This window comes from Setaria viridis, chromosome 1 (assembly GCF_005286985.2).
Source record: "Setaria viridis chromosome 1, Setaria_viridis_v4.0, whole genome shotgun sequence".
Lineage (NCBI taxonomy): Eukaryota > Viridiplantae > Streptophyta > Magnoliopsida > Poales > Poaceae > Setaria > Setaria viridis.
In genome coordinates this window covers 40,594,072-40,609,180 of record NC_048263.2, presented here as the reverse complement: position 1 = coordinate 40,609,180, position 15,109 = coordinate 40,594,072, and the positions used below count along the sequence as shown (strand labels likewise).

The 15,109-nt window shown below is 45.5% G+C and overlaps 4 protein-coding genes across 7 annotated transcripts; 1 reads left to right on the top strand and 3 right to left on the bottom strand.

Annotated features, from left to right (window-relative positions):
* Window positions 1-139: 139 nt before the first annotated feature.
* On the bottom strand, window positions 140-4,469 carry LOC117841545 (carboxyl-terminal-processing peptidase 2, chloroplastic). Its single transcript, XM_034721950.2, has 13 exons — window positions 4,221-4,469; window positions 3,437-3,770; window positions 3,184-3,336; window positions 2,748-2,830; window positions 2,451-2,659; window positions 2,222-2,290; window positions 2,001-2,116; window positions 1,826-1,901; window positions 1,709-1,750; window positions 1,038-1,146; window positions 795-892; window positions 614-707; window positions 140-507 (listed from the first exon to the last, which is right to left on the bottom strand). The coding sequence occupies exons 1-13, from the start codon at window positions 4,308-4,310 to the stop codon at window positions 379-381; spliced, it is 1,602 nt and encodes a 533-aa protein (XP_034577841.1). The 5' UTR covers window positions 4,311-4,469; the 3' UTR covers window positions 140-378.
* Window positions 4,470-4,742: 273 nt separating this feature from the next.
* On the top strand, window positions 4,743-7,275 carry LOC117841546 (uncharacterized). 4 transcript variants are annotated; one of them, XM_034721953.2, is made up of 2 exons: window positions 4,743-6,210; window positions 6,951-7,275. In XM_034721953.2, the coding sequence occupies exons 1-2, from the start codon at window positions 4,834-4,836 to the stop codon at window positions 7,035-7,037; spliced, it is 1,464 nt and encodes a 487-aa protein (XP_034577844.1). In that variant the 5' UTR covers window positions 4,743-4,833; the 3' UTR covers window positions 7,038-7,275. The 4 variants fall into 4 exon arrangements, with proteins under 4 accessions (XP_034577844.1, XP_034577843.1, XP_034577845.1 ...); XM_034721952.2 differs by having other exon boundaries at window positions 6,948-7,275; XM_034721954.2 differs by having other exon boundaries at window positions 4,743-6,220; window positions 6,948-7,275.
* Window positions 7,276-7,582: 307 nt separating this feature from the next.
* Window positions 7,583-11,366, bottom strand: LOC117841547 (alcohol dehydrogenase class-3). The gene is made up of 9 exons (XM_034721956.2): window positions 11,165-11,366; window positions 10,893-11,029; window positions 10,395-10,441; window positions 9,978-10,303; window positions 9,280-9,362; window positions 9,093-9,168; window positions 8,197-8,354; window positions 7,926-8,087; window positions 7,583-7,836 (listed from the first exon to the last, which is right to left on the bottom strand). The coding sequence occupies exons 1-9, from the start codon at window positions 11,202-11,204 to the stop codon at window positions 7,720-7,722; spliced, it is 1,146 nt and encodes a 381-aa protein (XP_034577847.1). The 5' UTR covers window positions 11,205-11,366; the 3' UTR covers window positions 7,583-7,719.
* Window positions 11,367-11,795: 429 nt separating this feature from the next.
* LOC117841549 (uncharacterized) lies at window positions 11,796-14,472 on the bottom strand. Its single transcript, XM_034721957.2, has 9 exons — window positions 14,207-14,472; window positions 14,052-14,111; window positions 13,763-13,810; window positions 13,530-13,662; window positions 13,345-13,421; window positions 12,877-12,972; window positions 12,728-12,798; window positions 12,222-12,312; window positions 11,796-12,115 (listed from the first exon to the last, which is right to left on the bottom strand). Exons 1-9 carry the CDS (start codon window positions 14,423-14,425, stop codon window positions 11,999-12,001), a joined length of 912 nt encoding a protein of 303 aa, XP_034577848.1. The 5' UTR covers window positions 14,426-14,472; the 3' UTR covers window positions 11,796-11,998.
* Window positions 14,473-15,109: the final 637 nt, after the last annotated feature.

Genomic DNA, 15,109 nt, shown 5'->3' with positions numbered 1-15,109 from the left:
TTTTCTGGCCACCCAGGCGTCACCTATGAGAGCCCCATGTTTCCAGCTCTAGCAGGCGTGGCCTAGATTCAGAGAAGCAATAGCTTTGTCAACATCATGGGTGATGCTGGCATACCAGACCAAACGGACGAAGCCGAAATAGCAGAGTTTGGCAGTGCTTCCATTCAAAATTGTTGCGGTTAGGATCTGTTCATGACAACCACGGCTTCACCCAGAAGCTGTACTTTTCATTTTACACATGCAACGAAATTGGAACCAAAATCAATGTTAATGAAATGAATTACGGATGCTAAGCCAGCATGGCCACGCAAAACCATAGGAAGCACAATGCTCATCTGTACAACCCATCCAACCCAAAATGTTGAGAGAAGGGCCTGGTCATGATCTTGCGAACAACTGTGCGGCATTCAGATTGCAAGGAGCCGTCGAATCCCTAAGGCAGCTGCAGAAGCCATCTTCATCTGTAGGGAATGACGCTGGCAGTGGTCGGTCTGGGATCACACCAACCTACCAAAGATACCATTCAAGACAACTCAAAAGGCAGATAAACCATAAGTGAGGGATTGTTTTCCTCAAATTCTTGTTTTTTTGAGGCAAGGAACTAGTTGCTTACCTTGTCAATGTCGGTATGCGCAGGAGTTTCATAGCGTGCTACAGTCACAGCTAAGCCAGACCCATCAGATAATCCAAAAACCGACTGAATCTTCCTGAATGTTAGCAGGTAACAGGAGTGAGATAATGAACATTCAGAATCAGAACAAGGGATTCAGTGATACAGGGAGGGCAAGCAGTACCCTTTTCCGTATGTTGGTTCCCCATATACCACTGCCCTTTTATTGTCTTTCAGTGCTCCAGCAAGGATCTCACTTGCACTTGCAGTTCCTTTATTTACCTAACAAGTTCAAAAGTGGCATCATCTGATGTGTACTAACCTAAGAAATAACAAGGAAAGCAGGATGACAGATAATGCAATCATCCTGGTAAATATTGTCTGAGTCCATCTGTCACTATTTTCTTTAAGCAATGCTAGGTCATACCAGCACAACCAAAGGTTCCGATGCAGCAATTGTATCAGCTCCATCTGCCTCATAAATATCACGGACACCTTGGCTATCGCATATATATACAATAACTCCCTTGTCCATCCTGGCAAAACAGGAGCAAAATTTAATACTTTAATCAACTTATATCAGTTACAATATAATACAATAGTAGTTTCTAAGGCCATTCTCAATGGGAGTTTCATGGACAATAAATGAGCTGCCACTTAGACAATTTTGATGACATGGCACACTATTTATGAGGTGAGAGAAGAAAGTGGTTTCATCCCATGAAACCATGTGTACACCGTTTCCAAGATCTTTGTGTCTTGCATGTAACCTTGGAAACACCAAAAGATGAAACTATGCATTGTGTGAGCTATTTCATCTATGAACTAAATACATTCTTGGTTATGTCGCACTCTTGGAAACATATATATGAAACTTTGCATTGAGAATGGCCTAAGTCTACATGAGTTGCTAGATATATTACAACAGCATGTAAACCTCGCACAAAGGTGACTGATAGAAGCTCCAAGTTTTAGAAGTCGAATTAATATGCCAGTGATTTTTTTCTAGGTGCACATGTGCGCAGTTAAGTAGCCCATCAAGATGCGTGAATAAAGCTCATACATTATATAAACAAAATGCGGTTTAAACAAGCTTACCAAATCTTTGCAATTTGAATTCCTTCAGGAAAGAGGCCACCACTGCATCAGATATAACCATGTTAAAATTCCAATAAGAAAATGTCAACATACATCCCAGTTTCTGCAGGCCCAAACCTGTTATTCCGCAGATCCAACACAAAGGATTTAACATTGTTGTCCCTTAATGTCTTAATGGCCTCCTTAACAGATTCTGCAGGAGGATAATCAATCAACATGATCAGCAGGACTTAGCATTTGGAAACATTAAGATGCATAAGAAAGACATTAGAGCTTTCTCCGAGTGGCAAACCTGCAGCATTCTGGTTAAATGTTGTCAATTTGATGTAACCGATCTTTGAGCTATCTTTTGCACCTGGAATCTCACACATCCTCGACCTCACTGGGTTTAAAGTGACTGTTTGTCTCCTGGCAATAATCAAACGTAACAGAATAATTAATGACTACTTTTCAGTAAACGAATTCGATTGTTTTGTTTTCACTATGTTAAAAGGGGTTGTACGATTTACTTACGTTAGAACGATATGCCTGGTATTGTCCCCACTACGAATAGACAAATCTACTGAACTTCCTTCAGGGCCCCTAGCAAAGAGTTGATAGAAGAACATCACCTCTCAAAACAATCAAGAAACATCATACAAAGGCAAAACTGAGGTATACAAGTATATACATTATCTGTTTTCTAACATTGCATTTTAGCCACTCATCGTTTAGTACATATAATAATGATAATTGGCCTTACTGTAAGCGTTCTGCAGCATCATATATATCCATGTCTTCAGTGCTTCTGTTGTCAATTGCCAAAATGATGTCTCCAGGAAGAATGCCGGCCTTTTCTGCAGGACCACCTGGGGTGGCTGTCATTACAGCAACTCCTGTAGGTGATCCATTAATTGCCATTGGGTAACTAATCGATAGACCTACACCCGTTAGTGCGCCTTGCGTACCAGACTTCCTTCAGAAAAGATAATGGCGTTCTTTATAAATTATACTAATTGCATTGTAGGCTTCTATGGAAGTCAACAATTGAGTTTTATACCCGCAAGCTCTTCAATTTCTCAGGTTCCAAGAAACGAGTGAATGGATCATCCAATGTTGAAAGCATTTTCTTGATTGCTGCATCTGAAATGCAAATTTGGTTAAGCAAAATGATCATATGGAATCAAAATTCTAACAGTATGATGATTTGTTTTCCAGAAAATCTATAATGCGCTCGACTTCTGGATCATAGGACTCCCATTAGCTAATTAGTTATACACTAACACTGCTGCTCGGAGTTTTAGCAATCATGGTTTCCTCTGGATACTTGAACCTGTCCTCATTGTATGACAAATGTATTTGGAACCATTTTATTAAATGACTGTTGAATGCCTAATGCAGCTATACTTGCCACAATAGAAATGTGCTTGTGATGTATGAAAGGCAAGATTCTAGTACTAGTTAAGAAAAAGGAAGGGCAATATTCAGAACCATACATGTCTCTTCCCTTGTATTCATTGGTTCATTGCGAAGGGCATTTTCACGGTATCTAAACCAACTTTGCCCATTGAATGTTTTGTCATAGTAAGCTCGATCAACCGCGCGCCAAGCCTCCAGGAAAAGCAAGTTTTCCTCTGTAAGAGCCGAAGCTTGGATTACCCAATGGCAAATTACACAGGTGTCAGTAGGCATAAGAACAATGTGGAGAAAGGATGAAGCTGAAGGGTTCTACCAATGTTGAGCACTTACACGAAGGTGTTGTATAAGAAGCTGCCGAGATGGACATGACGAGCACCACCCCTAAAACCACGCGGCCAAAACCAACAGACAAAAAGTTCTTGGATGCCCCATCCTGGTGCAATGCACTCATGGCCTGATAACATCGGTTGATATTGCTGTGCAAGACAGTCATCAGTGAGGAGTAACGAGACAGTATTCTCTTTATTGGCCGTGTCAATCTGGAGACTGACGGTCCACTCGCTAAACATTTGATGGATCTCCTACAGCATTGCTTCGTTTGAGCAAAACAGCAGGCTGCACCGCGCAGAGGTGGATGAGGTTCCCAAATAGATACAACTGCTACCTGTGATTCAATCAACAATGGTTCAAAATGATGGTGACTCTAAAAGGTAAACTTCTATGTAGGCCAAAAAAAGGTTGCGGTAACATGAAGGTAAGTTACGAGTTCAACCATCCAGGCAATGGCAGTGGTACATTTTGTACCAGAAGCACCAGCAAGTAAGCAAACATCAATGGAAGAAATGCTCTACGGACTCATGGGCCTACTCTACGTGCCGAGTAATTAAATTCCTAGGTTGAAAGTCTAGAGTTGTAGGGAATTGCAGCATCACCATGGTCATAGTAGAAGCAATCAGCAGCAGCAGCAAGCGCTACTCGCTAGCTCCCACCCAACACCGACCCACTAACCGCCAGGGCCATGCTTATTGAAATACCAGCGCGCGAGAGCTTCAGAGATGGATGAGTGGCAGACACAGAGACAGACACAGAGAAAGCGAAGCAGGGGGGTGATCACCGTGTGAAGGCGGCGAAGGGAAGCCCGCGACGGCGAGGCGGAGGACGCGGCGGATGCGGAGACGAAGAGCGCGCGAGAGCAAGTCGCCATCGATCTCCCCCTTTCCGCTCCCTCGGCGAATGGCTTTTCGAACGGGGAAGAGAGAAGCGAGGCCTCCCGTATTCTGGGGTCGCCGCTTTTCCGGTGGAGTCGAGGCGAAATTGGAATTTCTTTTTGACGGGGGTGGATGGATAATGGCCACGGAATTGCCAGGAGGAGAAGAGCAGCACGAGCTAGACGACGACGCCGGATTGGGCTAAGCGGCCTGGCCCACCACTCTGACTGCTCGCTGCACTTTTTTTCGGGGTGGGTGGATGGGCAACCGCCACGCAACGCAACGCGCTCTTCAGCCCGCGATGGTGACTCGTGCGGGCCGGGCCGAATTAGGCGCAAGTTTTGGGTCACAGTTATTAGGCCGTGTCTTTCGGCGACTCTCGGCCCACATGTCTGATCTCGCTTCGTCTCTGACTGTCTACTAGAATTGTTTGCTTCGGCTGGGTCCACACTCCATACTGACACGTCAGGCTAAACCCTCTCCAAGCTCTCCCACCCGCCGCCGCCACCGTTCGCCGCCATGGACGCCGGCGACGCCTCCACCTCTCTTGCTCTCACAGCCGTGGAAGCATCTCCGCAGAGCCCCACCAAGAGGAACAAGAAGCCAGCCAATCCGCCCAAGCGCTTCTTCCACACCCCAATCCCGCCCTCCATCCTCAACGACCCCACCCTCACCGCCGCCGCCACCTCCCTCCTCCCGGCCAACTACAACTTCGAGCTCCCCAAGACGGCACACCGCATCCGCTCCGCGGGCGCCCGCCGCGTCGCGCTCCAGCTCCCCGAGGGGCTACTCCTCTTCTCGCTCCCCCTCTCGCACATCCTCGCGCCCTACCTCGAGCCGGACCCCTCCAACGACGTCCTCGTCCTAGCCGACGCCACCTACGGAGCCTGCTGCCTCGCCGATCGCCCCGCGAAGGCGCTCGCCGCCGACGTCCTCGTCCACTACGGCCACTCCTGCCTCGTCCCCGTCACGTCCTCCCTCCTCCCAGTGCTCTACGTCTTCGTCGAGATCCGCGTCGACGCGACCCGCCTCGCCGCCGCCGTCCGCAACGCCTTCCCGGACCCAGCCGCCGCGCCCCGCCTCGCCATCGCCGGGACCGTGCAGTTCATCTCAGCAGTGCACGCCGCGCGCGAGATGCTCACAAAAGAGGGGTACCGCGACATCGTCGTGCCACAGGCGAAACCGCTGTCCGCCGGCGAAATTCTGGGGTGCACCGCCCCGACGCTGAAGAATTCAGAAGAGGTGGGTGCGGTGGTGTTCGTCGCTGACGGGAGGTTCCACCTCGAGGCGTTTATGATCGCCAATCCAGGGGTGAAGGCCTATCGTTTCGACCCATTTCTCGGGGTTCTTGTGCTGGAGGAGTATGATCATATTGGCATGAAGCAGGCGAGGAAAGCGGCAGTGCTGGCAGCGAGGAGGGCGAAGAGCTGGGGAGTGATACTCGGCACACTGGGGAGGCAGGGAAGTGTGAAGGTTCTTGACAGGGTGGTGGAGCATTTGGAGGAGAAAGGACTGGACCACACGGTGGTGCTCATGTCGGAGCTGTCCCCGGCGAGGATGGAGCTGTTTGGGGATTCAATTGATGCTTGGGTGCAAATTGCTTGCCCTCGCTTGTCCATTGATTGGGGGGAGGGCTTCAAGAAGCCAGTGCTGACGACCTTTGAGTTCGATGTCGCTCTGGGTTACGTCCCTGGGTGGTGGGAGAAGGACAGCAGGGAATGTGGTGGCGACCGTGGTAGTGGGTGTTGTTCAGGATCAGGAACTTGTGGAGATTGTGATTGTTCCAGTGGGGATTTTGGAGGTGACTACCCGATGGATTATTATTCGCAAGATGGAGGTGATTGGAATAGCTGCTACATGAAGAAGAAGCCATCTGCTGGTGAGAGGAAGCCACAGGTTCGGATTGGTATGCACACAAATTCTTAGCACTTCAGTTTCAGCTTCCTTCAGCCATTTGTCTTGTTCTTATCTTGCACGCTAGAACTCAGATCCTGTCATGTCTTGCATGTTGCTTAATTTATTGGTACTTGCATATGTGGAAGCAATCACTATAAAATTATCTGCTGTTGAACTTTCCATGGTAAAGTACTCTTAAGTGATGAATTTTGCTTCAATTGTGCATGGTAATTTTTGTAAACCATTGTCCTTTCCAAAACAGAAGAACTGTTGTTTATTTTAACTTGAAACGACGTTTCTAAAAACTCTAGCATTACTGAATCATACTTATATGACTGAGTATGCCTTTTCCTACAAGTTATCTCTACAATTTGTTGTGATTCTTATGAAGATACACGGGACTGTTTATAGTCTCAAGAAAACACTGAACACCAAGAATTTATTTCAATGCTGTGCAATCATGTTTCAGCCTGGTTTACTTGTGTTTCAATGGCCGTGGGAAGTAACTTAAGCAGAAAGTTTCACCTTAGTCTAATGTCTACTGACATCCGAATCAGACATCAGAGCCAGGATAACCCTGATTCATATATAGTCTAATGACAACTGGATTGTGATGCAAATTGTTCTTGGTTTAATTCTAAGGTCAATATTGCATGGTCATCTGCAGTTGGAGCTGTTTAGATGCCATTAGTTGTTTCACCGTTGATTTACGCTTTTTTAATGGCAATTCTGATCAGCAGGCAACGGAGTTGAAGTCATGGAGAAGCGATGAAATTGAGCACTGTTGTCAGGTAGTGAGGTGGCATCATGGCATTCAGAAATTTTGACACCAGAGTTCAGTGTTGCTGTGCACCCAACGCTAGTTACGGAGAGGCTGGAGAAACTTGCCGGTGCCATCTGGAAGTTTTTTTTAATATCAAATCACCATCCACTCTATCAGAAAAGCCAATGCCATATATCTTGAGACAGTGTGTACCTGTATATTGTACTCCACCATATACAGTAATTTTGTACTATTGTGTAATTTTTCATGGTAAACATGTTCTGCCTGATTTTTCATGGTAATCGTATCAGCTAGCTAGTATATTTGTATCTCACTTTTAACTTGAAACTTGGGATGGTAATATTAAATGAAAATTCGGTCGACCCAATGATTTAGAGAAAGTAAAACTTGCACCTCCATGTCCCTGGTGGTTTGAATGCAGACTGACCGTGCATTACATTTCTCATTGTCTACTCGATAAAATGAATGATGCTGAACGCAGCAATTATCAATGCAAGAAAATTTGACACACGTAAGATTATTTCAGAAACGGCACATTTGCAACCAAGATACAAGTCAACATGTACCAGACAGCAGTAACCATCAGCGGGCATCCAACAGAACATATTATTATAACAGTGGGTTCAGAGGGTTTCCAGACCAAACGGGGCCAAAGAGTTCAAGTTCCAAAGGCACGTAAGCTAGATTACAACCCGGCATCATGCAAAATGCTCCGCTTAGAAACTTCAGTCCTGCATTGCCAGCACGCAGCGCAGGCAGCCACCTTCGTGCAGCAGGTGGAACGCCTTGTTCATGTCGGCTAGGTTCATGTTGTGGGTAATGTACTCGTCCACCTTGATTTCCTGTTGATAGCATTGGAAAAATTTTGTGAGGGCAGAACGAAAAACTCATCCAACACTTGATTCGGCAAGTTTTCAGGGTAGTGTAGTACCTTGTTCAAGTACTTCTCAACAAGCCATGGGACATGGGTTCGGCTCTTGAAGCCTCCGAAAGCTGTTCCCTTCCAGACACGGCCAGTCACAAGTTGGAATGGCCGTGTGGCGATCTCCTGGCCAGAAGCAGCCACACCAACAATGACAGAGGTTCCCCAGCCCTACAGAGTGCCCGCAAAACTTAGATCAGTAAAAAAAAAGAGAGGGTATTTCACTCCCAATGGCTGGACAAACATGAATCAGTTCAGATATTGCATTGAGAGTGCTTACCTTGTGGCAGCATTCCAGTGCAGCCCTCATAACAGAAACATTTCCAATGCATTCAAAACTGTAATCCACACCACCATCTGTGAGATCAACTAAGACCTGTTGTATCGGTTTGTCATGGTCTTTTGGGTTCACAAATTCTGTAACTCCAAAGTTCTTTGCTGTAAACAGGCACAATGGAAGAAGGAATTATAAGACATGTGTATTATAGGTATAGACAACTGATGTAATAATGATTGTTTTAGGCACTGATAATGATGTAAGTTCTATATAAATGATTGCTCAAACAGCACAAGTAACTGCACACCCTGTTGTACTGAAGCAATGTGATTAATAGGCTAGGTAACTAGTACAGCGCATCAAGTTTGAATTATGAAAGAATACATTTGCACTCATTGATTGTTTTAGGCACTGATAATGTCCTCAGCATGTACTGTTGACTGTTGAGAACACATTAATAGAGATTAAGATGAAAATCAGGTCCAGAATCAATGCGTGCCTTTCTATCAGAACTCATAAGCCACTGTAAGATTCAGTAACTATGGAGATGCATCAAAGTTCTGGACATTATGAACAAAATGCTTTCAAGCTTCTATTAGCTGGTGGTAGATATACAGTTTACATGGTAGAAATTATTTAAGTTTAGCAATACAAAACTTCAGAGATTTTCTATTACACATTAGACAAAGCTGGGCAGTGGGCACTTCCCAGTTCCCATTCGTATCAAACCAGCAGAATTTAATAATAGATTTCACAACTTGCGCATGTGAAGAGACAAAACACTCAAATCTCAATGCCTTGAAAACACAGGAATTTGAATTGCTCATTTCACCAGTTAAAAAAACAACAACGTGAGAGAATAAAGGTTTGACGAACATTATTGCAACAATAAATCATACCAACATCAAACTTTTTACTATCAATGTCAATGCCAATAATCCGAGAAGCACCAGCTGATTTTGCACCCTCAGCAACCTAAAATGGAATACTCAGACGTCAAAATCCTATTCACCAACTCAGCAACGACCCTGATCTAAAAAATAAAATTAAAAAAAACTCAGCAAAGACCCAGCACGAGAAACTTACTGCAAGCCCAACTGTGCCAAGGCCAAAAACAGCAACAACAGAGCCAGCTTCAACCTTTGCAGTATTCCACACTGCTCCAAGACCTGGATGAGTGAACTTTGTTAGATATATAGGCAAACTTTGTTAGATATATAGGCAAATTAAATATCAATTCTGATTGGAAAATTTTTGGAGGATAATGAAAGTATGTGAAAGTACTAAACAGGTTGCCAGTAATTAAATCACTGTAACAATAGTAGGGTTCTTTATAATCAATCCATTTAACAGAATAAGAATAGGGACCTGCGCCATCACAGACACAAATGGCATGCAAGTTTCTGCGTGAGATCAAAACCACTGCTAACTTTTCACTACTTGCATAAATCATAAACAGGTGTAAAAAACATCTTGATGATAAGTATGTTAAGAAAACATCGACGCCAACTACTGCATTTCAGGTGCTAACAGGAAAGAAAACAATGCATTGGTAGTAATACAAGTATACAGCATGACATTGAGGCAGACAAATATATAAGCACTGCATGCAAAGTTACTTAGCATGAAGCTACATGACAACCTGTGTGTCTGGGAAACTATTCTGCAGATCAAGGAATCCAAAAAAACTTTGCAGTGTGTGAGCGAATAAATATGTAGCTTGAATTAGCAAAACATATCCTAAAAGCCAGTAAACATATATGAAATAGCATACAAGAACATACCAGTAGAAACACCACAGCCAAGCAGGCAGACTTTATCTAGAGGTGCCTGTGGGTTGATCTTTGCAACGCTGACATCATGCACCACAGTGTACTGGCTGAATGTTGATGTCCCCATGAAATGGTAAATGGGCTTTCCATTTATCGAGAACCTGCTCTTGAGATCATTCATCATGACACCTGCCCCTGTGGCACTACGAATTTTACCGCAGAGGTTAGTCTTTCCACTCTTGCAAAACTTGCACTCCTTGCATTCTGCTTGGTAGCAAGGAATGACATGATCACCAGGCTGCACATCAGTTACCCCTTCGCCGACACTTTCAACAATTCTATCGACATAAGCAAAAGAAAAGTTGTCCATCAAATCCCAACTATTTATATATAGTCGTGTATGAAACTAAAACAAATCTATATGCTTACCCAGCAGCTTCATGGCCAAGAATGCAAGGAAAGAGACCCTCAGGATCCTGCATAGCAAGTGGAAGTATTAATACAGTTCTGACATGATAACAAGTCTACTAAAACAGCCCAGCATGCATCTATTCAACAATCAACATGGATCCAGTTGAGCAATCAGAAAATAGTCTTTTGCTGAAAGTTACTGTCAGTTGGAGAGTAGAAGTAGGGGGGGAAACATTACAGCACACCCCTAGAATTGATCTCTTTTTTTGTAACATCATTTGACCAGTTTAAAAAATTCTGGGAACAAAGCCACACGATGCAGTGAAATAACAATAATGATAAAACGCCAGATTACAATCCAGTACAGCTATACTGTCTAGGATTGCCACTATGGTTATGGTTACAACTCCTACCAGCGTAAATGAACAGTTCACAGAATTCCAAGAACCCTAGATTGGAAGAGAAAAAAAACGTGCGAGCATGAATTAGAGGGGGTAAGCGAGACGAGGACAAAACCTTTCCGCTCCAGGTGTAGTGATCGGTGTGGCAGAGCGCGGTGAAGAGGATCTTGACGCGGACCTCGCCGGCCTGCGGCGGCGCCACCTGCACGTCCTCGATCACGAGCGGCTTGTTCGGCTCGTACGCCACCGCCGCTGCACACACGCACCAGCCATTAATCCCCCCACGCCAGCCAGATCAAATAAAACACTATACTGACAGCAACCAGCACTGGCGCACTACCACCACAGATGCGAAAAAAATAGAGCAGACAAGATCAATCAGGTTACCTTTGCAGGTGATGACCTGACCCTGGGTGGAGGAAGCCATTGCTTCCTTGGGGAGTTTGGGGTTTGGCTCGTAGATGCGATGGATGGAGCCGTCGAGAGGCGCAGCGGAGGAGGATGTGGCTGTGACTGTGAGGTTCCCGGGGATATAGGTAGGGGAGAAGAAGAGCGGCCGGCGGAGCAGTGGATGATGAACTGGGCCGGGCCCGCCTGGATTTGGGCTTTTGCAAATTATGGGATGTATAGCCACGCCAGCTTGGCAGATCAGTCTCGGAGATTCCGTCGTATTCGCATGGAGAATTTTCTTTCCAAACAAGAGACCCACGCGGAATATAAAATATTGAATCCAGATTAAAAAAAAGATACTGTCAATCTCTGTTTGTTTTGAGCTTGAAGATTAATAGGAATATGTCATGCTCTCACTCACTTGTGAAATCTTCTGAATAGAAACCATCATATCAGCAACGGTAAAATGAACAGTAAAGTTCATGTTCTGGAGCACAATTTTGGGTAGAAACAGTTCCGTGTTGTGTTCTTCCGCGCCTCTTTGGTAACCATGACAGTATACCTTTACTCCACAAGGCACAAGCGCATTGGCTGTGTGTTCTTCAACCAGTCCCAAGCTGGCTTCCTCTGCTTCAAGATCTTCACCGACTATTCGTACTCACAACAACTGGGGTATTTGTTTTTGTGTACAGAAAATTGCATGCACTGATACATGTACGTTTCGGTGTCAAAATTCACATGCCAGAACGCTCTGAACATTGGCACATTGCCTTATTCAAGCATACAAAAGCATCCACATTTTTTTTGAAAAAAAAAAGAAGTGTTCGACAGTTACTCCGACTTGTCCTCGGAGTTTATCTGCTGCGCTAGCAACAGCAGACCCAGAGCTGTGAATAAGGATAGGCCGGTAGAAGTGTAGCCAAGAACAAGCAGCGCCACCTTGAGCGACTGTGTTAGAAGAAATGGTATGGGAGATGTTAGCTGGAGGGTCCAATAGAACTCACAAGCTCAAGGAACCTGTAATCTGCAGATTTGTTGTTGTTGTTTTTTTTACCTTGGCCAGCTGCAATGCACTGTCGTTTGCGTACTGCTTCGTACTGTCCGGAATGCCTTGCACGCCTTGTGCTAGTTGCCATGAGATAAATCTGAATCAAAAAACAATTGTCAGATGTGATTTACTTTCTAATATGAGAGATGCACTAAACCAGCTAGTATGCCAGTCCAATGATAATGCAAAGAATGTGGGGCTGAGTTCTTTAGACAATATGGTCAGAAGAAAATAGATGGAAATACTGTCATGCGATGTGCATGTGTCCACAATCATGGGATGCAACTAGACTATCCATTTGACAAATGGTGTTGACTAACTGCAGATAACTTAGGAGAATCTTCGACAGATAATCATGCCATCATATAATATGTCACCCCATGAAAGAGAAACATTATATTGAACCACATATCATCCAACTGTCTTCACATGTATTATGTATTCAATATAAATCTAGTGAAGTCCAAACTGCAATTTCAACAGAAGAAATGCTGTGCTAAGCTGAATGTTACCCGAAAACTGCTCCTGCTGCAGCACCGATATTGGCCTTTTCAGCTGTCAGTTCGAACTCAAGTTCTCCAAACTGCCCGGAGCAAGGGATGAGAATTAAGCCATGCTCGAAGTTCACCTAAGGGTCATTTAAGTGTATCGAAGTTCTTACCTTCAGCTTTCTTTTTTCTTTCATAGCCTGAACATCAGATTGAACTACTGGGCGTGTCGACAGTAGCTTACCATTCTTGATCATTGTTTCAGCAATCTACAAAAGTACTACAGATGAATATTACATTTTTCACATGCCTTGTGGTGATGTGGTCCAATCTTTGACAATAATTGATAGAAGCTAAGTTAGCAATGGCACAGGAAAAAACAATGCTTTACTGAGGCAAAAGGACAGGATGAATTCGAGACACAAATTCTGAGGCAAGATCTGTTTGCAATACATCCACTTTGTAGATATTTTTGTCGTGTTGAAATCAACTCTTTACAAAAATGCTTATACGGAACTGATCTGATACCTGATCCCACATCGACATGGTAGCTTGTTTGGACATATCATCAGGTAGTTTAGCCAGGAACAAAGAGATCTACCACAACTAATAGAAGCACAGAGTGTGAGCAGGTAACTAACCTTCTTGAACTCTCCCTGGCCGTACTGCCCCATTGACTGAAACCTCCGTCCAGTTGACACCAGCCGCTTGCCAAATGCTACACTATGTAAAGCAAACAGAAAGGTACGCAACCTTCAATCAAGAAAGCAAATTCCATTGAACACGAGTGTTGACAAGGGACAGCATTATATGATGCAGTTCATGCCTGATTTGGCGCTGCGCGTCAGGTAAGGCTCCATCGATGGCAGCTGCTTGGCAAGGCTATTTGATGTTGATGTATCAGCCAACTCCCATGATTTTGCCAGGTTCAGGAGCAGATCACCGACTTCTTGACCACACTATATCTCATCAAAGAAAAGGTGTTACAAGCATTGTAAGTGTGGTTTGGTTACACTTAAACCTTTAGCACATCCAATTACTGAGTTCTTTAGTGCCCACCTCATCAAGAACTGGCCCATTGGAGAGATCAAACGCAGCATCATTGAGCTTCAAGAAAGGGAAAAAAGTACTGTTGAAACAGATTGAATAAACATAATTTCTACTAGACATTAGCATTTCAGTGTAACTGTCATGGATCCTATCTGCTGCAATATATACTATGTGTTTACAGTGAGTGATACTTCCATGGAGGCCAAATATTCTTAATGAAAATGTTCCCTCTGCTAATCTTTGTGCAAACGCAATAGCAGATGTTAACACTAATTGACGAGCTGAAGTAGTCGCTTACGTCGAGACGAAGGTCCCGGGGGAGCTGAGAGAGGAACTTCGGTGGAAGAACCAAGCAATCCTACAACCAAACAGCCCGTGGAAACAGTTCAAAAGCTAGTGGGAATAAAACAGTATGCGCCGTAAGACTATATGACTATGAGGACGTCGTCTTACCGCGAGTTCTTGGAGGAGCGGCAGGACAGGCGGCTCCTCGTCGGGGTTGCCGCCGCCGCCAGAAGTGGAGGCGACGGGCTTGGGGGAGTCGGAAGACACCGCGAGGACAGGATGTGGGGGCCGACGTCGCCGGATACGGAACTGGGAGGGTCCGGTGGCGCCGGCGCCGGCGGGAAGGAGCGCGGCGAGGAGTGGGCGGCGGAGGACGGCCGTGGCCATTCGAAAACAGCGATGTGTTTTTTTCCCTTCTTTTTCCCCCTTTTCCTGTGCTAGTTTCTGGTATATTTTCGAAACCGAATAATCCAGTGCTTCTAGTTGGGCCCACGCTATCGCTTCCCTTCCAATGGAAAGCCGGAGGATTTTCGGACAATCAAATACGGTCTCGAGAACCCATCTCATACGGTACAACTGCTGGGTCGCTTAGTCTGGCCGTGCTCATTATACTCTATTTTCATACTTCAACAAAAATATATTCTATTATATTCATTGAGATTTTCTTCTCTATACCAATTTCTCCCGCACCCGCATTACTCTATATCCCATACTCTGTACCAACTACTCCATATTTTATTCTCCCCCCTCCCCCCTCCCCCCTCCCCCCCCCCCCCAACCACTCCCCTCCCCTCCCGACGCCTCGCCCTCCACGCCGCCCCCTCGCACTCCTCCCCGCCGGCTCCTCATGCACCTCCTCCAGGCCGACCCTCCTCCCCTCCCCACCAGCCCCCTCCTCCCCTCCCGACACCTCGCCTCCCGCCGGCTCGTCCTCCCCACCGGCGCGCTCGTCCTCCTCCACGCCAGCACGCTCATCCTCCTCCACCCCGGCGCCCTCTTCCTTCTTCCCGCCAGCGCCCTCATCCTCCATCCCGCCGACGCCCTCATCCTCCTCCCCGCTAGCGTCGCATC